The sequence below is a fragment of the Microcebus murinus genome, chromosome 5 (genome assembly GCF_040939455.1).
Source record: "Microcebus murinus isolate Inina chromosome 5, M.murinus_Inina_mat1.0, whole genome shotgun sequence".
Classification (NCBI taxonomy): Eukaryota; Metazoa; Chordata; class Mammalia; order Primates; family Cheirogaleidae; genus Microcebus; species Microcebus murinus.
In genome coordinates this window covers 100,430,117-100,455,236 of record NC_134108.1, presented here as the reverse complement: position 1 = coordinate 100,455,236, position 25,120 = coordinate 100,430,117, and the positions used below count along the sequence as shown (strand labels likewise).

Here is a 25,120-nt window from a genome sequence, read left to right as displayed (position 1 = left end):
ACACTGACATTCAGTAAGGTTATTACCCAAGCTGATGAGAGAGAGCCAAGATTTCGACCCAGCCCGCGTTTGTGTAATAGCAGTGCCTATCAATGGTAACTCGTTATTAATCCATGCAGACTGAACAGTGATGAATGAAAAACTCTTGACGTCACATTTCTGCGGGTTTCTGGGACAAGCACTGATCCCCTGGAGGTGGGGTGAAATTGGCGTTGCCCTCCTTGCAACAATAGCTGCCACCGTGGGGGAGCAGTTGCGTACCAGATGCTGAGCCGCGTTTGCGATCTCCTTTAGTCCTTAGGACAATGCTATGACGCTGCTACTGTTATTATCTGTATTTGACAGGTTGGGAAACTAAACCTCAAACAAGCTATTGCCTTTTCCTGAGTATTCTGTGAATAAATTCCCATTGGTGAGGTGCTTAATAAAATGCTACATTAATAAATTGACAAGGCTCTCTCTGGACCCACGGGGCTGAAACTCTACACGCCTGACGTTCCCACCCCCTGCCACTAGGTGACGTCACGACCAATCCCACCGCTCGGTTCCCAGCCGAGAACGCCGGGATCTCGCGATGGCCGTGGCTTCCTCCAACCTGTCTTGGACATGCGCGCGGCATACTGAGCTTTGGCCAGAGTGGTTTGATGGTTTTCTGCCAGTCTCCCTGCAGCGGAGCTTTAACACGGTGCCCCTTTCCTTTAGGCCCCCAAAGATCTCGCGAGACTTGCAATTCTGCTTCCTCCGCCCCGCCCCCACCTTGCGCCTGCGCAGAGCGCTTAAAAGCAGAAGGTCGCGCTTGGAGGAAGTGGCTTTGGGTCCCGAGGCCGTGTCGCCGTTACTACTTCTCTGAAGCTCCTCTCGGCCGCTTGCCGGGACAACTGCCGCCAAGATGCCTCGAATTATGATCAAGGGGGGCGTGTGGAGGAATACCGAGGTGAGTCTCCTTTTCCCGCCGTCCGCTGCCCTCCGCCCCCTCCAGCAGCTTGTGCGCACGCGCGGGGAGGTCGGGCAGGCGAGGAGGATGCCCTGCGGGGTCTGCTCCGCTTGAGGGGCTGCGCTGGCGCGGACCGTCGGGGCTGTACGGTGTGCCCTGACCTGGGTTGTGTGCGCGCCTCTAGGACAGGGACCGTGATTTAACCACCTGACTGATGAGCTCCGTACTCACTGCCAGGCATTTGTTAGGCCCTTAGCGAGCATTTGTGGAATTGAGGACGCGCCACCCTCTTTCCCCAGAGGATCTCAGTGTGGCTAGGAAGCTAAGGACATCAGCTAGAGTTGGTCTTCTGGGCCACCGCCCTCTCTCGGCCCAGGCACCGCAACTGTCTCTGATACTTGAAAATAAAGAAGTTGTTTTGGCCACACTTTGTGTCTTCATTGACTTGCATGCAGAGGGGAAGCAGCTTGAGTGCCAGGTTCATAGAGACCGTTTATGCCCGCACCTCTCTGGTTATCTGTTATCAGGGCATAACCTGTCTGCCCTGCCGACAGATCCCAAGGTCTGTTTCTCTTTTCCTGTCACTCCGTCTTTGCCTGGATAGAAGCTTGCTAGGACAAACTGCATAGGTAGTCTCTTCTCCCAGAAATGTAGTGGATAATGCCACTAGTGAGCCAAAGGGCAGTAGAGAGAGAGTAAATAGAGATTAGATTTTACTGCATTTTGTGTACAGAGTGCACTGAATTTATCAGTTTCTGGAGCACATCTTATCTTTTCGTGCTCTTTTTTTTTTTTTTTTTAACCACCTCTTGTGCCTTCTTGGAATATCTTCCTACTGCTTGGCATCTTTCTGACTGTCCTTTAAACGTAGTTCAGAAACACTTGGAATCTTTGCGCATTCACTATGTAAATATTTGTAGCAACCCGGGTGGTCTCAAGGTTCCTTTGTCTTCCATTTATTATAGCTTGCTTTGTTTGTCCTTTTGCAAGTACACATTCCTCTGTGTGATGCTAGGTAAAGTTTCTTAACCTCTTAGAGCCTCAGTTTCCACATTTTTATAAATGGAGATGATACTTAACCTCTCTTGAGGATTAAAATGAATCAATACATTTAGAACAGGGTGTAGTCTTTCAGTAAATGCTAGTTGGTTTTTCTCCTCACCAGACAGCACTGCAAGATCAAGTCTTGGTATCTGTAGAACCTAGGATAGTAACCAACATGAAGTAGGTTGCTTGGCATTTGTTAATGAATGAATCTAGTAGATGGATACCTGCTTTATATACTTAGTCAAAGATGTGTTTAGGTATAGTAGTACTGCAACAAACTTACAAATACAGACAGTGAAAACTGCTTCAGCTTTCCACTGAGGGAACCAGGCTGTTTAAGTTGTAGAAGAGGTGACTTCTTAGGGAGAGACAGATGTACAGAATCAATTCACAGCAGGATTCCTATGCAGTGGTTAAAGCCCTGCAGCCTTTCTTCCTTTCTTTTTTTTTAATTTTTAAGTTTTTTTTAATATATATTTTTTTGTTTGTTTCTTTTTTTTTTCTACAAAGTTACTTGTGTTACCTTGAGATCTTTTCTTTTTTTTTTAAATCTCTTGAGTACAGGGTGGGGTGGCTCAAGTATGAGACATACAGCTCAAGTCCAGTGTGGAAGAAAGCCTGGAAGTAAAATCCCTCAAGTGCATTCACCTCTGGCTCCATCAGCACTGATGTCTGTGGTTTAGCTTCTCAGGCTGCCCTGAGATTGGTATATTCCATATTGTGATGGGTACCCTGGTGAAATGGTATCTAGAGACTGGAGGAAACCAGGGGCAGAGCTGATTGATGGAGTAGGGAAGAAATAATTAATTCTTAGGTTAGACCTGAGATGTAGATTCTTGGGTCATTGTTGGGATTAAAGAGCTGGAGGCTTGGATTTAGCAGAGTCTCAACTTGCTTCTTGAGGCCTGGATATGTCCCATTTTGATTCTCTTTCCCCAAGACCTGGTTCAAGGTAGGTGTTCAGGAAGTGTTTTTTAAGTGAATGTATAAATGAGCAAGAGTTATATTTCAGAAAGCTATACCTTTTTGAAGAGGACAACCACACATTAAAGAATACTTTTTCTTAATCTCTATCATAAAGTAGGGTTTCTCAGATTGGGCTGTTCCCACTCCCAATTTATTGGTGTTTGTGGTGTAAGGGAGGGTAAGATGTCCTTCTAAGGGATTTCTTAATTTCTTGTATTTTGCTAATTTATACTTGATGTTTATCATTATAGTTAATGACGTTTTCATACTTATTTTTTTTTAATCCCAGGGAGTGTGTGTGTGTGTCTGTCTCTCTCTCTCTCTTTTTCTTTCTCACTCTCCAGCAATCCTATCAGAGTTAATTTAAATTTTGTCTTTTCTCACTTGGAGTTTTGTGACTGAATGTATCCTTTTTCTTTGACAATTTTTTTTTTAGGATGAAATTCTGAAAGCAGCGGTAATGAAATATGGGAAAAACCAGTGGTCTAGGATTGCCTCATTGCTGCATAGAAAATCAGCAAAGCAGTGCAAAGCCAGATGGTATGTACTGATTAATAAGTGGAAAACACAAAATTACCTTAATTATGATGAGGAAAATGTCAGTTCTTTGAACCTTATAAAAGAAAGCAGACATCATGATATTACAGAAAGTATAAAGTGGGACATGGGGATTTGGTTTTTGATTTAGCTGTCAGTTGCTGCTTATGTGATCTCAGACAAGTGATTTTTCTGTCCCCTTTTCCCTCCCCTTGTTTTCTCCCAATTATGGATAATAATACTTGGCCCTAACTGATGGAGATGTGAGGCTCCATCTAAATGAGTTAGTGTATTTGAGATTGCTTTGTGAAGCATAGAGTCTACTTTTAGGGACAAATGGTCTCTGGCTTATAGATGGATTGTGTTCCTAAAGTCTATAAGTTGGCTGGTTTTTTTTTTTTTGTTGTTGTTGTTTTTTGATTTTTTTTTAGAGACAGGGTCTTGCTATGTCACCCATGCTAGAGTGTAGTGACACCATCATAGCTCACTGTAACCTTGAACTCCTGGGCTCAAGCAATCCTCCTTCCTCAGCCTCCCAAGTAGCTGGGACTACAGGCACATACCACCAGCCCCACCTAATTTTTTTATTTTTATTTTTATTGAGACAAGGTCTTGCTTGTTGCCCAGGCTTGTCTCAGATGGACTCCCGGCCTCAAGCTATCTGCCCTGCCAAAGTGCCAAGGTTATAGGCATGAGCCACTATGCCTGGGCAAGTTGGCTGTGTTAGAACTTACTTTCCTAAATACAAATGATAAATAATGGTTAATTTTCTAGGAAAGCCCATAGTAGTTGAGATTACTTATAGTAGAGTCAAAATATTGTATATTTGCTACCCTAAAACATAATGTAAGCCAACACTACACCTATGGTGTCACCTTTTAAATCACAGAGCAATGGATATACTAAGCTGTTTACATGTGTTCTTGGCATGAGGATCTGGCCCCAGTCCCAACCCATGAGGGCCTAGGAATATACTGTGGATTGTGTAAGAGAGGCCTAATTTCCTAGGAACATGGATGAGGAAAAGATCAGAATGTGGAAATTGGACTCTAAAGAGGAAGATCGTTCTGAAGCTGAAGAAGTGATTCTGATTTCTGTTTCTTTTAGTGGCACTATGCTCCTTCTCTAATATTTGGTAGGACTTATGTCTTGTTTGCCAGCCTCTCCTCCAGCTAAGTAGACTGGATGGAAAAGGTGGGGTGGGTGGAAAGACAGAGGGTGCTATAGTAGTTTCACTTAATTTCAACCCATACCAAATGAAAGCATACAACCTGGAAATACATTTAATGAGTGTAAGTCAAATGCTTAAAGAAGTAAGCCAAGGTGTTGTGAGAGTCAAAGGATGCGAAAGTACTACCATGTTTCCCCGAAAAGAAGACAGGGTCTTATATTTATTTTTCCTCAAGAGACACCCTAGGGCTTATTTTCAGGGGATGTGTTATTTTTTTAAGTACGGTACAACAATCTACATTTATTCAAATATAGTTAAGTTGTCTTCTGGAACATCATCATAACTCTCCAAACCCCTAATTCATCCTGAATTTCTTGCGACTATATTTCCTTTAGAACCATTGGCCTCAATCTCTCATGTCGAGCAATAGAGCTCTCATGGCGCAGATGAGAAGGGCTGCTTGTGTTCTTTATAGCTCTGCGACAAAATGCGTGGGTTGTGCAGATATGCTGTGTAGCCACGCCCATCACTAGGTCTTACTTTCGGGGTAGGGCATCTATTGCGCAAATGCTTAGAATTCCTGCTAGGGCTTATTTTATGGGTAGGTCTTATTTTTGGGGAAACACGGTATGAAAATTAGAAAAAGTGTAAAAATATGGGGTGATGTCTTATTTCCAGATAATTTCAAAACCTTTAATAAACTATAAAAAATAGATAAAAACAAATGATACTTGAGAAAGAAGGCATGTCATGATTCAGCCAAGTACCTTTTTTAAGCATTACTAATCTTGCATAATTAAAATACAGTACAATGTGGTGAGATGGGGAATATTGAGTAGGATAAGTTTAACCACACAGTGAATATTCTGTTGTCAAAAAGAACAGCTTTAGTAATTGAAAGATGAGAATGTGTTTTTCAGACACTAGAAGTCAGTGTAATTAATATGTAAATTGGATACTTACGGTAGCTGACTAATATACAAAATGATATCTTTTTAATAGGTATGAATGGCTGGATCCAAGCATTAAGAAAACAGAATGGTCCAGAGAAGAAGAGGAAAAACTCTTGCACTTGGCCAAGTTGATGCCAACTCAGTGGAGGACCATTGCTCCAATCATTGGAAGAACAGCAGCCCAGTGCTTAGAACACTATGAATTTCTTCTGTAAGTGAATCTTCAAAAGCTGCATAAAATGTGTGTGTATGTTCTGAATGGGGCTGAACATATTTTTAGCATTTTCTGTCGTTAAACTTTTATTAAGAATTACAGATGTGAATAAAGCCAAAGGAGCTAAAGCTATTAGATTATATATTCTAAATCTTATATGACTAATCATAATGGTAATATATATTATATGTTTTTTAAAAGAATTAAAAAAATGATACAAGTAATACAGGTTAATTATTGGAAATCTGGGAAAAAATAGTAAAAGAGCAAATAAAAGTCACTCATAATCACACTGCTGAGAATTAACTATTGGAACATTTTGGTTCTTTACTAATAGTTTTCTTTTATTAGTGTGCAGTTGTGATTAGGGGCTGCTTGGATTGTATTTCATAGTGATTCGAAACACTGAACAGAGAATTTTAGTACCATCTCTTTTGGATGAAGTGATAGTAGAATTGCTTTGTTTTGTTGAAACCTGTATATTGGGTTTTTTTGGGTTTCCTTGGTGTCAGAGCAAGAAACTTGGTAATTCTGATACTAAATGGTATGACAGTGTGACTAACTCATCTGGGCTTTTATCTAGGGATAAAGCTGCCCAAAGAGACAATGAAGAGGAAACAACAGATGATCCACGAAAACTTAAACCTGGGGAAATAGATCCAAATCCTGAAACAAAACCAGCACGGCCTGATCCAATTGATATGGATGAGGGTAAGTGTATGCTTGTGAGCAGTTTCTTTCTTTGGTAACTGTAAACTACTCAGGCTTCTTTTTAATTCTTCAGTTCTTTTCTGAACTCCTCTGACCTTTTAGAATTCCAATTTTATAACATTTGCTAATTCTAAGTATCTTTTATTTTATTTTATTTTTTTAATTATTTTTTTTTATTTTAGCATATTATGGGGGTACAAGTGTTAAGGTTATATATATTGCCCATGCCCCCTCCCCCCTCAAGTAAGAGTTTCAAGCATGTCCATCCCCCAAATGTTGCACATCTTACTCGTTATGGTTGTATATACCCATCCCCTCCTCCTAATTCTAAGTATCTTACCAAATATATTTGGCCTTTTCTATTATAGAGTAGTTGCTCTTTTTGGACAGTGTACCTTTATCTTCCATTTCTTCAGTTCACTTTATTAATTAACCAATGTTGCTATAGTCCTGTCTACTCGTCTTGGGAGGCTAAGGTGGGAGGATCACTTGAACCTAGGAGTTTGAGGCCAGCCTGAGCAACATAGCAGGACCCTGTCTCTTAATCAAACAAATAAAACACAACAAAAATTAAGCAATGTGGCCGGGCGTGGTGGCTCACGCCTGTAATCCTAGCACTCTGGGAGGCCGAGGCGGGTGGATTGCTCAAGGTCAGGAGTTCAAAACCAGCCTGAGCGAGACCCCGTCTCTACCATAAAAATAGAAAGAAATTAATTGGCCAACTAATATATATAATATAAAAATCAGCCGGGCATGGTGATTTTTTTCGTGCCTGTAGTCCCAGCTACTCGGGAGGCTGAGGCAGGAGGATTGCTTGAGCCCAGGAGTTTGAGGTTGCTGTGAGCTAGGATGACGCCACGGCACTCACTCTAGCCTGGGCAAGAAAGCGAGACTCTGTCTCAAAAAAAAAAATAAAAATAAAAAAAAAATTAAGCAATGTAATACCACTGGGCAGATTTCCCAGAGGCTAGAGGTGAGTATCCTGTTTCTCATTCCCACCCTTGGAGAGAGGCAACAAGTCAGGATATTGGACCTCAGTCCTATTAATTATTTCTTTGACTATAGGCAGGTCATTTAATCTGTGTGAGAAGGTAACACTGCGAGACTGTGATGAGACTCATGATGATTTTGTGAGGCATTGAATCAAGAATCAGGAATTGGATTTTTGACCCATCCATGTCTGCTACTTATTAGCTATTTGACCTTAGGCAAGTCATATAATCTCGCTGAGCTTTGATTTCCTTTCCTGCTAGGTGGAGCATAATAATATTTACTTTTCCTTACAGGGTTGTTGTGAAGCATTCAATAAGTACTTTAGTTTTTAAAATGTAAAAGTTTGAAGGTAGTGGTTCCCAAAGGCAAACTGGCTAGGTTGGCAGCGTCTTTGTCACATGGGAGACTTTTAAAAATACAAGTGCCATGGCTTCCCCTGGAGATGCTGAGTTAGTTAATCCTGAGGTGGGGAGGATGGGGTAGAGGGAGGGCAGTGATCCTGGAATCTGAGTTTTTTAAAAGTTCACATGTGATTTCATTGGACAGCCTTGTGTAGAAATTGTTCTAAGGCATCAGTAGTGGCATTTATTATTCTATTCTGGAGAGCCACGAAAAATGTGTTGGAGGAGAGAAATAGTTCTGACCAAAAAAGTATGTCTCATGATAGTGATTTCCTCTTAATAGTCTTTACAGTATTTCACAATTTGTGTTGTGCCAGTTGATGATAATGAAGGATATGATAATGTGGTCACTAATGAATACTTGGTGGATTCGTTACATGCTTCATTTTATTTATCGCTAGTCAAGATCTCTGTGAAGTAGGAATTGTTATTCCAATTTTATAGGGAAATGCACTCAGGAAAGAGAAGTGACTGAGGTCACATAGCTAGCAAGTGGTGTGCCTGGTTTTTAACCTAGGTACTTTGCCTCAAAACTCAAGCTATTTCCATTATATTACAGCATATAATGAGTATATTTATGTTTTTTCTCATTTTAGGTATTAGCGTGTATCTTACATACCTTGCTTCTCTTGGAGAAGAACTTAGTTTTTCTTCTCTTTTTTTTGCAGATGAACTTGAGATGCTTTCTGAAGCTAGAGCCCGCCTGGCTAATACTCAGGGAAAGAAGGCCAAGAGGAAAGCAAGAGAGAAACAGTTGGAAGAAGCAAGGTATGTGGGGTATGAAGCAAGATATAGGGAAAAAAATGTTTTTCCTGTTCTCTCACTTAATCAATACAGAATACTTCTGTAAGCAGATGTGTGGCAAGCAAGCAATCGATTCTGCAGTGGACACCAGCTGGGTGCCATGTAATTCAATTCAATTCAATTCAATTCTGACACTATCTACCTTTAGATAGCACCAGATCACATAGGTTGAAGCCCCAGATTATTTTGCTGTGCTTCTGGCCAAGTGGCTCTAAAGCCAGGTTCTTATAGACCCTTATTTGGGTTCCATTAATTTACTAGAGTGGCTCCCAGAACTCAGGCAAACTTACTCATGTTTACTAGTTTATTACAAAGGATATTTTAAGGATACAGATAAACAGCTAGATGAAGAGATACATAGGGTGAGGTCTGGAAGGGTCCTGCACACAGAAGCTTCTGTCCCTGTGGAGTTGGGGTGTACCCCCCTCCTAGGAAGTGGAAGTGGTGTTTACCTTCCTGGAAGCCTCTCTATATTTGGCTATCTGCAAGTTCTCCAAACTCTGTCCTCTTGGGTTTTTATGGGATCTCATTCTGTAGGAATGATTGATTAAAGCATTGGGTGTTGGTGATCAACTTTACCTTCAGCCCCTCAACCCTCCCCGGCGGTAGGGGTAGGGAGCTGAAAGTCCCCACCTAATCATGCCTTGGTCTTTCTGGTGACCACCTCTAATCCTGAAGCTACCTAGGGGCTGCCAGTCGTCAGTCAATTTATTATCATACAAAATGACACTTAAACTCTGTGTAGATTCCAAGGATTTTTAAGAGTTATATGCTAGGAAACAGGGATGAAAAACAAATACATATTTCACAATGTTACAATATGGGTATCTTACTCCATAGTTTAATAATTAGTGTATGCATCCTTAGAACCAGTAAAACTGTATGATTTATCAACCCTGCTGGGTGAGAGTAATCACCAGAATTGTCCAGTTCCCATTTTGCCAATGTGTCTTAGCTTATTTATTACTCTGAAAAAGTCTTGTATTTTTTTTCCTCTGACCATTTCAGAGTAGTTATAGAAAAAAATAAATATCTAAAAAATTTTTGTACACGCCTGTAATCCTAGCCGAGGATTACAGGAGGCCGAGGTAGGCGGACGGCTTGAGGTCAGGAGTTTGAAACCAGCCTGAGCAAGAGTGAGAGCCCGTCTCTACTAAAAATAGAAACAAATTAATTGGCTAACTAAAAATATATAGAAAAAATTAGCCGGGCATGGTGGTGCATGCCTGTAGTCCCAGCTACTCAGGAGGCTGAAGCAGAAGGATCGCTTGAGTCCAGGAGTTTGAGGTTGCTGTGAGCTAGGCTGATGCCACGGCACTCTAGCCAGGGCAACAGAGTGGGACTGTGTCTAAAAAAAAAAACAATTTTTATAAGCCATGGCAGAAGTAATGCCCAGTTTACCTGGTGTGTTGGGTTTGTTCTGTTAGTGTGGGGAGCTTCATTTGTTGTAGCCATTGTGGAGTCAGGTGGCTGGAGGACACACAAGGTTATGTGACTTTTGCATGATTATCAGTTAGTTACTCTCCTTGATGGGTGTTGGGCAGGCACTGGCTGTGAAACAGGAAACTTGGCTGAACGGAGAGTTAATGAGTAGAACCAAATTTTAGGTTCTTTTACAAATCTTCATTTAAAAAGTGATACATATTAGGCATTGTCTTTTACCCAGGATTCTCTTTACATTCTCCTTCTCTTTTCATTTTGGTTAAGTTCATGATTGATATCATTCCTAATGGCCCAGAAACCAAGATAAAGTAGGTAAAAGGCAAGTTGGAACTGTATAACAGCTTATTAGCTTTTGGATAGGGGCATTGGAATAACCTCCCTAGCCTGACACAGGGCCGTCTGTGGTCCCCAGGCTGGGTTGGAAGTGCTTCATGATCTGATGACTGAGATTGTGTTGATGGTTTCCCCAGTATGGTTTTAAAGTTGCAGATCCTGGGATGGAGGAGTCTTTCATGCCTGAGGATTCTTCTTGGCATAGCTGGCCCATCACTAGCCTAGAATAATTAGCTTATGTGGGAGTATGATCAGCCTGGGATGATAAATAGAAACCAAGAGATGTCCTAAGTTTTCTACCATTCTTAGCCACCTTTCAATTCTGTGCACTATTTAAGGTTGAAAAAAATATACTTTTTCCATTTTTGTCCATAGTTGTTTGGGGACCAGATTTTTAGAGCCATGTGGATTGGGCCAGGTATATAGCAAATGCATATGTGAAAAGTCTCCCAAGTGTGGCTCGCATTGATTGCTTTCAATAAATTTTTGCAGATTTTAATTTGCTGTACAATTTCCTATAGATTTTCTTATAGAATCTATATATCTTTATAAATTTTGTTGTACATCTTGTAACAGGCTGGATTGGCCTGGATGTGAAGTACAGTGCAGGGCTATTTACTTTAAATGTTAAATTACAGATCTGTCTTATAACTTAAACCATTTTTTAAATTGATTATAAAAGTAATATACTCCCAGTACTCATTTAGGGACATGGTTGATATAATGGTATGTGGCTTGGTTGTATTCACTTGGCATTATGTTGTAAAGGTTTTCTAACGTGATTTGAAGTCTTTACTTCCATTGTTTAAAGAATGGAATTTAACATTTTCAAATGTATCTTTCCAGACCTTTTTCTCTCTCAATATAGATGTGTATTTATTGTATATATTATGTATACCTGAACTAACATTTATACATAATTGGGTCATACTATATATACTGTTTTAATGAGAAGTCAGCTGTTACTCTTAGTGGGGTTCCCTTGTAATTGTTGAATCATTTTTGTCTTACAGCTTTTAAGATTTTTTTCCTTATCTTTTGCTTTCAGCATCTTTAATATGATATGCTTGTTTGTGGATTTCTTTTCTTTTATCTTAATTGGAGTTCATTGAGCTTCCTGGATGTGTGTAGATTAATGTTTTCCAATAAATTTGTGAAATTTCCAGCCAATTTATCTTAAGATATGTTAGCCTGCTCTTTTCACTTCTCTCCTTTTGGCATTTCTAGTATGCATATGTTGGTGCATTTAATGGTGCTCAACGTTTCTCTGGGCTTCTGTTCATGTTTCTTCATTGTGTTCTTTGAATCACCATAATTGGTAGTGTTCTGTCTTCAAGTTTGCTCATTCTTTCTACCAGTTCAAATCTACTATTGAGTCCCTCTAGTGAAGTTTTCATTTCATCTTTGTACTTTTCAACTCCAGAGTTTCCATTTGGTTCTTTTTAATCATTTCTATCTCTTTGCTGATATTATCTGTCTGATGCAACATTGTCATCAAACCTTCCTTCTTTAATTATGGTTTTCTTTTCTTCTTAGAACATACTTATAATGGCTACTTTGAAGTCTTTGTTAAATCTGACATCTGGTGGTTCTCACAGGCAGTTTCTGTTGCCTGCTTTTTCTCCCCAGCATTTGGGTCTCATTCTTTCCTGTTTTTTTGCATGTCTTATAATTTTTTGTTGGAAACTAGACATTTTATATAATATACTGTAGCAATTCTGGGTATGGTACCCTACCCTATTGTTATTTACTGTTTGTTTGCTAACTGGCTTGATTATTTTAGTGAAGTGTATTCTCCCCTTTCCTCCCCCTAGAAATGTGAAGCCTCTGATGTTGCTCCTCAGGGAGGCACAGTCTTGGGTATGCCCACAGTCACCCTTGAATGGCAGGGTTTGGGCAGGACACTTTGACCTCACTTTTCCTGACTACACCCAGATGTTAAGCTCCACAATTGCTGGCTGTTTACTGTATTGTTTTTAATGATGCTCTGGGGCATAAATTGCGATACAAACTGGATCCAATCAAATCTGGGCTCCTTTGAAGGGATAGTTCCTAAGATTCATATTTGGGATTTGTTCTGATCCTGGGTGGGCTTCTCTCTGCTAGCTCTTTCCCTGTTTCTCTCTGTAAAAACTGGTGGGCCCACAGTTTCACCTGTATCTCTGACTAATCTATCCAGTTTCTTCCCAGTTGTCTTTTACCACAACTTCCACTGTTTTCTAGAGTGCCCTTAGGTTTGAATTTCTCTATACTCTGTTGCAAATGAAGTCAGTTCCTTTGGGGCTCTGTTCCTGCTTTATGAGCTGAATGCTTGGTAGGGAGGGGAGGGGGCCATCAGCATCCTCAGGTCTCCTTGTCTTGCCTCTCCCAGTATAGAACCCTCATCCACAAGCTGGGGCAAGGGCTGTTAGGACTCCAGTATTCTCGGCAGCACTGGGCCTGAGGTAGGCCCTTTGTCTGGATGGAAGAAGGGAGCCTCACTTCTCAGCCACTCTTGATGGAACTTAGCTTCTCCATTGGGTATCTAGTGGCAGGATGAGGAATACTGATGTCCTACCTCTCCTGGAATGAAAGCCCTGTGATTAGGAGCAGGTGGGGAGAAGGAGCCCTGTGTTCTTGGCTGCACCTGTGTGGAGTGGAGTCTCCTTCCTGACCTGGGTGGAGAGAGGGAGTGAGTTTTGATTCAGATATTACACTCTTTCTTTTTTTTTTTTTTTTTTTTTGAGACAGAGTCTCACTTTGTTGCCTAGGCTAGAGTGAGTGCCGTGGCGTCAGCCTAGCTCACAGCAACCTCAAACTCCTGGGCTCAAGCGATCCTTCTGTCTCAGCCTCCCAAGTAGCTGGGACTACAGGCATGAGCCACCATGCCCGGCTAATTTTTTCTATATATATTAGTTGGCCAATTAGTTTCTTTCTATTTATAGTAGAGACGGGGTCTCGCTCTTGCTCAGGCTGGTTTCGAACTCCCGACCTCGAGCAATCCGCCCGCCTCGGCCTCCCAGAGAGCTAGGATTACAGGTGTGAGCCACCGCGCCCGGCCTACACTCTTTCTTTTCTGACTGAATTTAAGTAGATTTTCTTGGATTAATGTTTGTATGTTTGATGTATCCCTTTTGGCTCCTTTCTATAGACTTTAATTTGTTTTTTTAATGTATATAATTTGCATGAATTTCTCTGGGGAGTGGGTTTATGGAGTTCTTCTGCTGTCATGCTGGAAGTCACTTATGTATACTGTTTTGTAACTTGTTTTTCCTCCTTAATATTGTGAATAACTTTTCTTATGAAATCATTAAAATTATAGCATCATGGGAAAAAAGAAAAAAACAAAGAAAAAAAAACCACAAAAATAACCAGCCTGAGCAAGAGTGAAATCCTGTCTCTACAAAAAATACAAAAATTAGCCGGGCATGGTGGCGTGCACCTATAGTCCCAGCTATTTGGGAGGCTGAGGCAGGAGGATCACTTGAGCCTAGGAGTTGAAAGCTGCAGTGAGCTATGATGGTGCCACTGTACTCCAGCCTGGGCAACAGAGAAGACCCTGTCTCCAAAAATAAATAAATGAATGAATGAATGAATGAATGCAGCATGGGAAAATAACAAAGAAAAAAGCAAAAGTTAAATGGAATTCCCCCCTTCAGCGATTATCATTGTTAATATTTTGGTAGACATTCTTCACCTCTCCCCAGGCATAATATTCACTGATAGTATAAAATTTTTACATATTCCTCTGTAACATGTAAACTTTATATAATATTTTTTGTATAGCAGTATGTCTTGGGCCTCTTTCTATGTTAGAGTAGATTTACAGCCTTTTTAAGGGTTATATTGATGGCTATATAATATTTTATAGCTGTTATAAATTCATTTAATTTCTTATTGATAGATGTTTAGATTGTGTCCAGTTATTCACTGTTCTAAACAGTGCTTCATGAAAAGTCTTATAATTAGGTCTAGTTTATTTTGTTAGGCTAAAGGTTGAGCAGTGAAATTCCTGGCTCAAAAAATGTGAAAATCTTGAGGCTTTTAATATTTATTTCCACATTCTCTTTTGGGAAAGCTATACCAGTTTACTTTCTTATTACCATTGTGGGAGACTGTCTACTTTTTGCATCCTTAGCATTAAAGTGAAACAAAAAACTTAATGCTATTAATTAGATTTTCCCAAATGGTACTTGTTAATTTAATTTGTGATTCTTAATTATTAGTTAAGTAAAACTTTTGTCATTTTTAGCTATTTGCCTTTCTTTTCCTTTGTAAACTGCTCTATTTCTTTTTGCTCTTTTTCCCCCCTTGGAGTGCATTAAAAAAAAAAAAAAAACTTTGCTTAGACTCTTTATATTTAATTATTCCTACTATTAGTTGCAAATATGTTTCCTATTATTTGCCTTTTAATTTCATTTTATATATTTTTTAATAGTGCTGTATAGAGTTAGAAAATTTAAATCTCAAAGCTGTTGATCTTTTCCGTTGCCGTGTATTTAATTTATATTTAGTAAGTACATACCGATCCAGAGAAAAGGTACATGTTCTAGTTCCTTCTGGTTTTCCATTTTATTATGTACATATGTGTGTACCTTTAAATCAAAACTGGAATTTATGTTGGTGAATGGTGTGAGGTGAGGATTTAAATAAATATTTTTTTCCCTAAATAACCAGATGGTTTTCTTTTTTCTTTTTTTGAGACAGTTTCACTCTGTCATACAGGCTGGAGTACACTGGCATGATTATGATTCACTGCAGCCTTGAACTCCTGGGCTCAAGGGATCCTCCTGCCTCAGCCTCCTGGGTAGCTGGGACTATAAGCATGTGCCGCCATGCATGGCTAATTTTTTAAAGTTTTTATGTAGAGAGAGGGAGGATCTCACTGTGTTGCCCAGGTTGGTATCCAGGGCCTCAAGCGATCCTCCCCCCTTGGCCTCCCAAAGTGCTGGGATTATAGGCATGAGTCACCACACCTATCCAACATGATGTTTTTAACTCTATTGGATGATCCATCTCTGCCCTATGGTACATAATTTTCAAAGTGATTTTGCATTCTCTTTTTCAGGCGTCTTGCTGCCCTCCAAAAAAGAAGAGAACTTCGAGCAGCTGGCATAGAAATTCAGAAGAAAAGAAAAAGGAAGAGAGGAGTTGATTATAATGCTGAAATCCCATTTGAAAAAAAGCCTGCTCTTGGTTTTTATGATACTTCTGAGGAAAACTACCAGGCTCTTGATGCAGATTTCAGGAAATTAAGACAACAGGATCTTGATGGGGAGCTAAGATCGTAAGTTGCCTTTCTGATTTTGGAAAGGGAACGGTACAGTAGGAGTTATATGAAGGAAGTATTATCCTTGTCAGAGCCAAATTTTTATTATTTAGCACAGCATGGCCTACAGTTTTAAAAATTTATGTAATAGGTTCACCTTTGTGAGAAAACCAATGACTTTGGCTGTCATGTTTTTAACATAGAATGCTGTTTGCAGCTGTTGAATAATAGTGCTTGGCTCTTAGTGGACTGTTTGCTCACCGAATCACATCTTAACATTTATGTACATTTGTGAACAGGTTAGGAACCTGTCAGAGTCTAGCCTGGTTCTCTTTGTCTTTTCTAGTGAAATATTTTACCTTATTTTTAATTAAAATGAAATTTAAAAATCGTGCGAATTCTCAAATCTTTTCACTTGATGGGGATAGGTAGGTATATTTATAAAATGCTTTTGTTTCAGAATGTAGAGGATTTTGCTTATTTCTAGAGATTTTTAGAGTTTCTTTAAATCTTATATTTGAATATTAGAGGGAGAACAGTTTATGGTTGTCAAGGACTTTTTAGTTTCCTACTCTCTGTTGACCTTTCATTTCTGTTGACATAAATTGTTACAAACAGTAGATACTAGCCTCTGTAAAGCAGGATTTTCTTGGGTGTACTCCATTGTATTTATTTCTCAAATTAGGACTTTGCTTTAGGTATGCTCTGCAAATAAAGAGATGGAAGAGGAAAACTAATCCTTCAGGAGTAGACTAGGTAGGGGGAAAGGAAGGAGCTATTCCAGAACTGTGAAAGACCACCTTGAGCCTGGCTTTAGGCTTCCTAACCACCTTCAGATGTCACTTGTCAATACTAAAATAGCCTTTTAAAAAAAATTATGAATTCTAAAAATCATCACAATTTAATAAGTTTTAAAGGGAAATTAAAAAATTCACAATATTTTAATTTTATCTCCTACATATACTTGTTTCCCTTTTTGCTTACTCATCTTTATCCTTTTCCTATGTGCCCACACATTTTTATTGAATAAATTATAATGTAGGAATGGTTTTATGTTTTTCTTTTGACGTACGTAATGTTTTGCTTATTACAATCTTTATACTTACATTTTTGATATTTAGTACTTCAATTACTTAGTGTTCCCTATTTTGTTAATTCTATTGCTATTCTTTGCATTCATCTTGAATATAATAAGCAAGTAATGGTGTAGGGAACAACTTAATGTAAATTGTTTTCTCTTTTTTTTTTTTTTTGCTATTTTCTTAGAAATGGAATTGTTTGTTTAAAGGATATGAGTATTTGTATAGCTTTTGGTGTTATTGCCTACATGTAACTTAAAAATCTCCTTTTCTTTACCTTGATCCATGACAGTGAAAAAGAAGGAAGAGATAGAAAAAAAGATAAACAACATTTGAAAAAAAAGAAAGAATCTGATTTACCATCAGCTATTCTTCAGACTAGTGGTGTTTCTGAATTTACTAAAAAGAGAAGCAAACTAGTACTTCCTGCCCCTCAGGTAATCTAATAAAAGCAATTATTTCATTGTGTGGATTTATATGCTGATAGCATTTAGTTAGCAGATGTTTGTGTACCAGGCTTTTGCCAGGTGCCCTAAAGAAATTTATATTCTAGGCTAGGCATGGGGGCTCATGCCTATAATCTTGGCACTTTGGGAGGCTGAGGTGGGAGGACCGTTTGAGCCCAGGAATTTGAGACCATCCTGGGCATTCATGAGACCCCTGTCTCCACAAAAATTAAAATAATTAGGTGGGCGTGGTAGTGTGTGCCTGTAGTTCCAAATACTTGGGAGGCCGAGGTAGGAAGATTGATTGGGCCCAGGAGTTGGAGTCTGATGCGCTATGACGACACCACTACACTCTAGCCCTGGCAACAGAGGGAGACCCTGTCTCAAAAAAACTTCATAGTCTAATGTGTGAGCCACACATAAAAATAAGTCATTTTAATATAGTATGATAAATAAGCACTTCTTTGTGTAAATTATTATATCAGGTCTTAAACTGCTTGTAGTATAGTAAATAATTGTGAGATCTTAACAGTTGAACAGGTTAGGGTGCAAGGCCTCCTTTTTGAATCTGAATGGGACAGAGTTATGATTTGGCTTTGTGGACTTTAAGCTGCCACGTTTCAGGGTATGTTTTGTTGTGTCATGCTTCTCTTTTTGAGAAAACAGCTGTGAAAATCAATGTGGGAGTTGGGGAGAAGTGAGATAAATACATTCCCTCATTCAGCTTATTACAGGCTCTATTCCTTTGACTTAATTATGGTTGGTCAGAAACGTGGGGACTTTGAATAACCTTTTGTTTTGAGTAGTACAGCTCTGTAAAATTGGACAAGTTTAACGAAGCAGAAGAAAGGACTTAGGAGACCAGAAGAGCTTCTTTCCCCAAATAAGTGCATTGGCTGCATCAACACAAAATTCTTAGGCATAAACATAAACTATTTTTGTCATGCTGCTATTCCTACTAGTGATATTTCTTAAATTGAAATTTTGCCTGTAATTTTTTCTTATTACTCCTTAGGATATTTATTTGGTAAAATTAGTAACATACCTTTAGATTTTCTTAGGGATCTTATGGCTAACTGGAGTCTGTGTGATATTTTAGTTGGTTTCCCTCCATATTGATAAATAGTTTTGTACAAACACTGTTATGTTCTTGGTACATTAATACGTTGGTTTGAAATAATTTTGGTTCAGAGAAACAACCTTCACAGCTTGATTCTATATCATGTGATTTTTTTCTCCCTCACATTATATAGGGGAAGACTTTAAAAGCTTTATTGTGGAGACTTTCAAAACCAGAAAAAATGAGAGTAGTTAAGTACAGTGAACCCCTTAGTATCACACAGCTTCATCTTTCTGGAATATGGAATTGGGAAATTATGTTGGTTCTCAGTTAAAATGTTGCTTACTATGATCATTATCCTTTTAGATTTCAGATGCAGAACTCCAAGAAGTTGTAAAAGTAGGCCAAGCAAGTGAAATTGCACGTCAAACTGCTGAGGAATCTGGCATAACAAACTCTGCTTCCAGTACTCTCTTGTCTGAGTACAATGTCACCAACAACAGCATTGCTCTTAGAACACCACGAACGCCAGCTTCCCAGGACAGAATTCTGCAGGTAAGGCGTCATAGTAGACTGAGCCTTTCACTCTGTTTATTGTCCTTAAAAGTATTGTGAAAGAGAATATTAAGTGGCTTGGTTGTATTTCTTTGAGGGTAAACAATTTGAAACTGAATTCTAAATGCATAGATCCTAGAGCATTTCTGTAGTGGAGAAGCTAAATTAGTAGATTCATCATCAGGTGGTTTTATCTCTACATTTATTAGTTCACAGCTTTTGAAGCCAGCCCTTCTACCTCCATTGGTCTTTTGCATCTGTTAGTAAAGCATGGCATTTCAAAATTCATGTTGCCTAGCAATCCTAGAAAGATACCAGATGTGTGTAGTTAGTAATTTTTAGAGCTTCCTTGCATTTCTATACTTAGCTTGGTGTAGTATGTCAGCAGTACCACTTTCTTCCCTCTCTTTAACACAAGGTGTATGTGTGTTCCCAGGGTGTCTGCACACTGGAGACTACTCAAGCTTACCAAACACTGTGGAGTCATTTAGTACCTTTACATCTGATTTCCTCTTCTTTGATAGTCAAAAATATAATTTTAAAGCCTTGATTCAAGAGTCAAATAGTTGTGTAAGGCTTAGTAAGAAAACAATTGTGCCCCTCATCACTTGCTTCTTAGAGGCACCAGTCATAACTCTTCGTTTTTACTCTGTTATTGTAGATATGCTTGTTACTTATTGATTGCTTTCAGTTTCAGGCATTATCTTGTTTTTTCCACATAGAATTTGATGTTAGGCTCTCTGATACCCTTTGTCTCATGACTCATAAACTTTTTCTATTCCTCTATCTTGCATTATAATTGTGTCATAGTTTTGGTTAGCTTTTATATGCATGGTTTACCTTATGACTCTAAATCCTGTTCATTGCTGAGCCATGAAGTACGCTATGATTTGTAAAAATTAAACAAATATGTAATGTTTATAATATACCACATAATAGTGTGCTTTGCTATGAAGTATTTTGTTTTTCTTGCGAGGTAATACTTGTTTCATGTTTATTTGTATATTTTCTCACTTTTATTCAGGTTTTAGATTTCTACTGTCATGTATTTAATTTTTTAGAGCTCTTTTTAAAATGTATTTAGTATTTTTTTTAACATTCTTATTTTGTGAATATATTCTCTTACTTCCCTGGGGCTATTAATAATAGTTTTGTTTTGTTTTGACAGACTTTCTTTTCCTTGTGTAGTCTCTGAGTTTTTTGTTTTGTTGTTGTTGTTCTGTCTTTTCTATTGGATGTTTCCTGAAAAGTCTGGTGATCTTTGGCTTTTGTCCTGTATGTAGGGATGGGGGTAGGGGCAGATACAAGCTGACTGGAAGCTCCCTGGGTGTGAGTGAGGTTCCTTGACTCCCGGCTTCCCTGGAGGCTGATCTGGCTGGGGTGTTTCATTGGGGAATTCTTGGTGTCAGTATTTCTAGGTCTTTTCATTTTTTAGCTAAGTAAGGTTCCTCAGAGAAATAACTTCCAGTCTCCTGCCTAGAGGGTATTCAGCTGGCCAGCCTCTGGGGGAAAGGGTAGATGTCTCCAATTTAAAATAAAAACTCTCGGCCGGGCGCTGTGGCTCACGCCTGTAATCCTAGCTCTTGGGAGGCCTAGGCGGGCGGATTGCTCAAGGTCAGGAGTTCGAAACCAGCCTGAGCAAGAGCGAGACCCCGTCTCTACTATAAATAGAAAGAAATTAATTGGCCAACTAATATATATACAAAAAAATTAGCCGGGCATGGTGGTGCATGCCTGTAGTCCCAGCTACTCGGGAGGCTGAGGCAGAAGGATCGCTTGAGCCCAGGAGTTTGAGGTTGCTGTGAGCTAGGCTGACGCCACGGCACTCACTCTAGCCTGGGCAACAAAGCGAGACTCTGTCTCAAAAAAAAAAAAAATAAATAAAATAAAATAAAAACTCTCACTTCATTTCCCTTTTTCACAATGATGATTTTACTCTTAACTCTTCCTGGTATTCCCTAGTTGAGAATTCCTTTGTTGTACTCTTTTCAGAGTATCAAGCCCCTCTGTCTTCTGTGACTCCTTTTTGCGTGCGTGCGTTAACCATTCTGTAGATTTTGCTTTATATTCTCCTTTTTTTTCTTATTTTGTTTTTTCATGAAAGTTCACTAAATCATCGCATATTATCTTATTAGCCAACTCAAGGCTTTGAGGAGGTCTGGACACACGATTTCACAAGTCTATAAGTAAAAGGGCTAGCATATCAGAAGCTTTAAAAACAATATTTGTGATTTTGCATTTATTCTCTAGGACCCTAAGCACAGGGAAGGAATGTGTTCTAGGGTGTTCAGGGCCAGGTAAAGTGTCAGGTAAGCCTGTTCAGGCAGATTGAGAAAGAGTAAAGCTAACCACCCGGAGAGGAAACTTGGAGGGGCCCAAACAGTCCAGAATACAGACAGGAATCCACATAAACTAAATAAGCCTATTAATAATATGGGACAGTAATGACTGTGAGTGTGTAAGAATCCTATGAGCCACCCTCTCCTGGTGGCCCTGGAGTGATGTAGGTGCTTCTGATAGAGGCTCTGTCAGTATTGACGTGACTCAGCATGGCTTGCGTATGGACGGCACTTACCTAGCACTTTCATTAAAGTGCAGATCCTAGCAGGGCATGCTGTCCTGGTCTGTCACTTCATTCACGCTTCAGCCTCTTTCCTCTTCTCTGACAGATAGAAATATCGTTCCCCCTTTTTTAGTAGTCAAGATTTGGAAAAGTTTGCAAGTGTGATTATTAGCACTTGAAAATTTTAAGAAGAAGAATAAAGCTTTTTTTTCATTTTGGGACAAAAATTATATCATGGTATATGATGAATATAATGATCATTCAATGGAAATCCTTTTGTGTGGTTTTTAAACAATTTTATTGAGATGTAATTCATATAACACAAAATTCACCTATTTTAATATATTCACACAGTTATGTAACCATCACCACAATCAATTTTAGAATATTTTTATCTCCCAGAAAGAAGTCCCATACCTATTAGCAGTCATTCCTCATTCCCCATTCCTTCCAACCTGCCAAGCCCTAGGCAACCATCAGTCTACTTTCTGTCTCTGAAGAGTTGCTTATTGTGCATGTTTGTATAAATGGAGTCATGTAATATGTGATCTTTTGTGACTGGCTTCTTTCACTTGGCAGGCTTTCAAGGTTTATACCCATGTTGTATCTGTACTCCGTTTCTTTTTATTGCTGAATGATACTCTGTTATGTGAGCGTACTACATTTTGTTTATCCATTCAGCTAATGGATACTTGAGTTGTTTCTACCTTTTGATTGTTAGGAATAATGCTGCTTTGAACAGGTGTTTGTCTGAACATACATTTTTCATTTCTCTTGGATATTTGCCTAGGAGTGGAATTAGTGGGTCCCGTGGTAACTCACTTACTCAGAAACTGCCAGACTGTTCTCCAAAGCAGCTGCACCATTTTACTATTCTTTCTTTCTTTCTTTTTTTTTTTTTTTGAGACAGAATCTCACTCTGTTGCCTGAACTAAAGTGCCATGGCGTCAGCCTAGCTCACAGCAACCTCAAACTCCTGGGCTCAAGCGATCCTCCTACCTCAGCCTCCTGAGTAGCTGGGATTACAGGCATGCGCCACCATGCCCAGCTAATTTTTTCTATATATATTTTTAGTTGGCCAATTAATTTCTTTCTATTTTTTTTAGTAGAGACAGGATCTTGCTCTTGCTCAGGCTGGTTTTGAACTCCTGACCTTGAGCGATCCTCCTGCCGTGGCCTCCCAGAGTGCTAGGATTACAGGCGTGAGCCACTGTGCCTGGCCTACCATTTTACTTTTCTGTCAGGAATGTGAATGTGTGAGGGTTGCAATTTCTTCACATCCTCATCAACACTTGTTACCTGTGTTTTTGATTATAACTGTCTTCCCCCCCCCCCGGCATATTATGGGGGTACAGATTTTAAGGTTTGAATAAATGCCCTTTCCCCTCCCCCCACTGATTATAACTATCTTATGAGTAGTTGTGAAGTGGTATCATGTTATGTTTTTGATTTGCATTTCCATGATAGCTATTGATACTGAGCATCTTTTCATGAGCTGGTTGGCTGTTTTCTGAGAAATGGCTGTTCATATCCTTTGCCCATTTTTAAATTGGGTTATCTTTTTATTGTTGAATTATAAGAGTTCATTATGTCTTCTGGCTATAAGCTCCTTATCTGACCTAAAATTTGCAAATATTTTTTTCCATTTTCTGGGTTGTCTTTTTACTTTCTTGATGTTCTCATTTGTAGAGGCTTCAATTTTTATGAAGTATAGTTTATTTTTTATTTTGTTGCTTATGCATTCAGCTTTATCTAAAAAGACCTTTCCCAGCCCAAGGTCATGAAGAATTACTCATATGTTTTTTCCTAAGAGTTTTAAATAGTTCCAGCTCTTACATTTAAGTCTGTGATCTAATTTGAGTTAATTTTTGCATGTACCGTGAGGTAAGGGTCCACCTTCATTCTTTGAATGTGAATATCCAGTTTTCTTAGCACAAGTTTTTGAAAAGACTGCCCTTTCCCTGTTCTAGGGTCTTGGCATCCTTTAAAAAATTCAATTGACTGTGAATGTAAGGGATCATTTCTGGATTCTCAATTCTGTTCTGTTGATCTATACATCCATCCTTTGCAAGCACCGCAGTCTTGACTCCCATAGCTTTGTAGTATCCTTTTATGTTTTTAACAAGGCTTTGAAAATTGATTGTTAAATAGTATTGAGGTAATGAGAGAATGTTAATTAAGACAGTAAGGAGTTATGTTGAAAAGGTACCAAACAGGTTTGGAGGCTGGACCGTATGCAGTAAGTTTAGGGCTTGTAACTTTGGATTCTTCTCCTAAAAGATGTGGGGAAGTTGTCTGTAAGGTAAGTTTATTTGTTGGAGTTAAGTTTAGTTGTAACAGAAAACTCCTAACAGTGGCCTAAATAGAACAGAGGTGTATTTCTGTTTCGTGTTCTAAATGTTGAGAGATAGATAAACTGGGGCCGGTGTGGTGCTCCCTGGTGTTGGGGAGACATGGGCGCCTTCTGTTTTGTCCTCCCCTATGCCCAGCTTCCTTTTGCAGCTTCTCCTTGTGGTAGGGTCAGTGTCTACAGGGCCAGCCATCATGTTTGCATTTGGTGGGCAGAAAAGGAGGAGAGGGAAGGAGGACACACTCTCTCCCTTCGTAAGAGCATGTCTCTCTAGTATATCGTTTCTGTTTCTATTCCACTGGCCAGAACTTAAACACACAGCCACACCTAACTTACGGGTCATATAGTTTTTGTCCTGGGCAGCCAGGACAAGAATTGAACTTAAGAATTGAGGCTTCTTAATATGCCAAAATAAAAAAAATAATTTAAAAAAAAAAAAAAAAAGAATTGAGGCTTCTTAATATGCCAAAATAAAAAAAATAATTTAAAAAAAAAAAAAAAAAGAATTGAGGCTTCTTTTACTATGGAAGAAGAGAATGGGCTTTTGGTGACAAATAGAAGTTTCTGTCTCAGTAAGGTATTAGAAAATCATCACAGCTGGTTGAAGCCCTTTGGAACCTCTAAGGTGAACTGACAGAAGTTGAGAATTTAACCTGGTTAACTGTGATATATTTTAAGTTATTTTTATGCAAAATTTGATAAATTGGTCTTTGCTTTCTGAACTTTTATTGGTTGGGTGTCTCTTTTCTGTGTGACAGGTCATGCCTCTGGCTGCTGTTGTGTGTAGCTAGGGATATGAGGAGTCTAGTCTGCTCTTGTCTCTTGGCCTCTGATCTAGTCCTAGGGTGCATGAGTCAAGGTTCAGTTAGGGGATCAGAACCACTGTGAATACCACAGAAAAAGGAATTTGTTATATAAATTAGTTCTTTACATAATTGTGAGGAAGCTAGAGAAGTAAAGATGTGAAAAGGTAATTTAAAAGATCAGGAAGGTCACTAGCCCTTGTGTGGATGAGTCAGAGCTTAGAGGGAAATCTGGAAGTGAGGCACAAAGCAGGTTGGTGTAGAAGTCTGTGGATGGTCGTTGGCTTGTTGTGGCTACTGTTTCTGTGAGTTTGAAGCTGGAAGTCTGGTGGTGGATGTGGGGTTGCTGTTGGTCCCCAGGGCTGGCTGTAAAGGAGAAGTGGACATGGAGCCAAGAAAGGACACACCGAAACCTGCCAGCGCCTCTGCAGGTGTCTCACTGCCTCCAACAAAGGACAGCCTTCGGAACGTAGTGGTTGCTGTTTCACCTCTGTAACCTCTATTTCTGC

General features: G+C 39.3%; 1 protein-coding gene across 1 annotated transcript in view; it reads left to right on the top strand.

Moving 5' to 3' along the window:
• Positions 1–636: 636 nt before the first annotated feature.
• CDC5L (cell division cycle 5 like) overlaps positions 637–25,120 on the top strand; it is a 57,713-nt gene continuing 33,229 nt past the window's right edge. The window contains exons 1-8 of the mRNA XM_076003317.1: positions 637–934; positions 3,384–3,487; positions 5,658–5,819; positions 6,406–6,533; positions 8,596–8,695; positions 15,555–15,773; positions 17,127–17,271; positions 18,707–18,895. Of these exons, the coding sequence (XP_075859432.1) occupies positions 890–934; positions 3,384–3,487; positions 5,658–5,819; positions 6,406–6,533; positions 8,596–8,695; positions 15,555–15,773; positions 17,127–17,271; positions 18,707–18,895 (1,092 nt within the window). The 5' untranslated portion in view covers positions 637–889. The remainder of the gene's footprint in view (positions 935–3,383; positions 3,488–5,657; positions 5,820–6,405; positions 6,534–8,595; positions 8,696–15,554; positions 15,774–17,126; positions 17,272–18,706; positions 18,896–25,120) is intronic.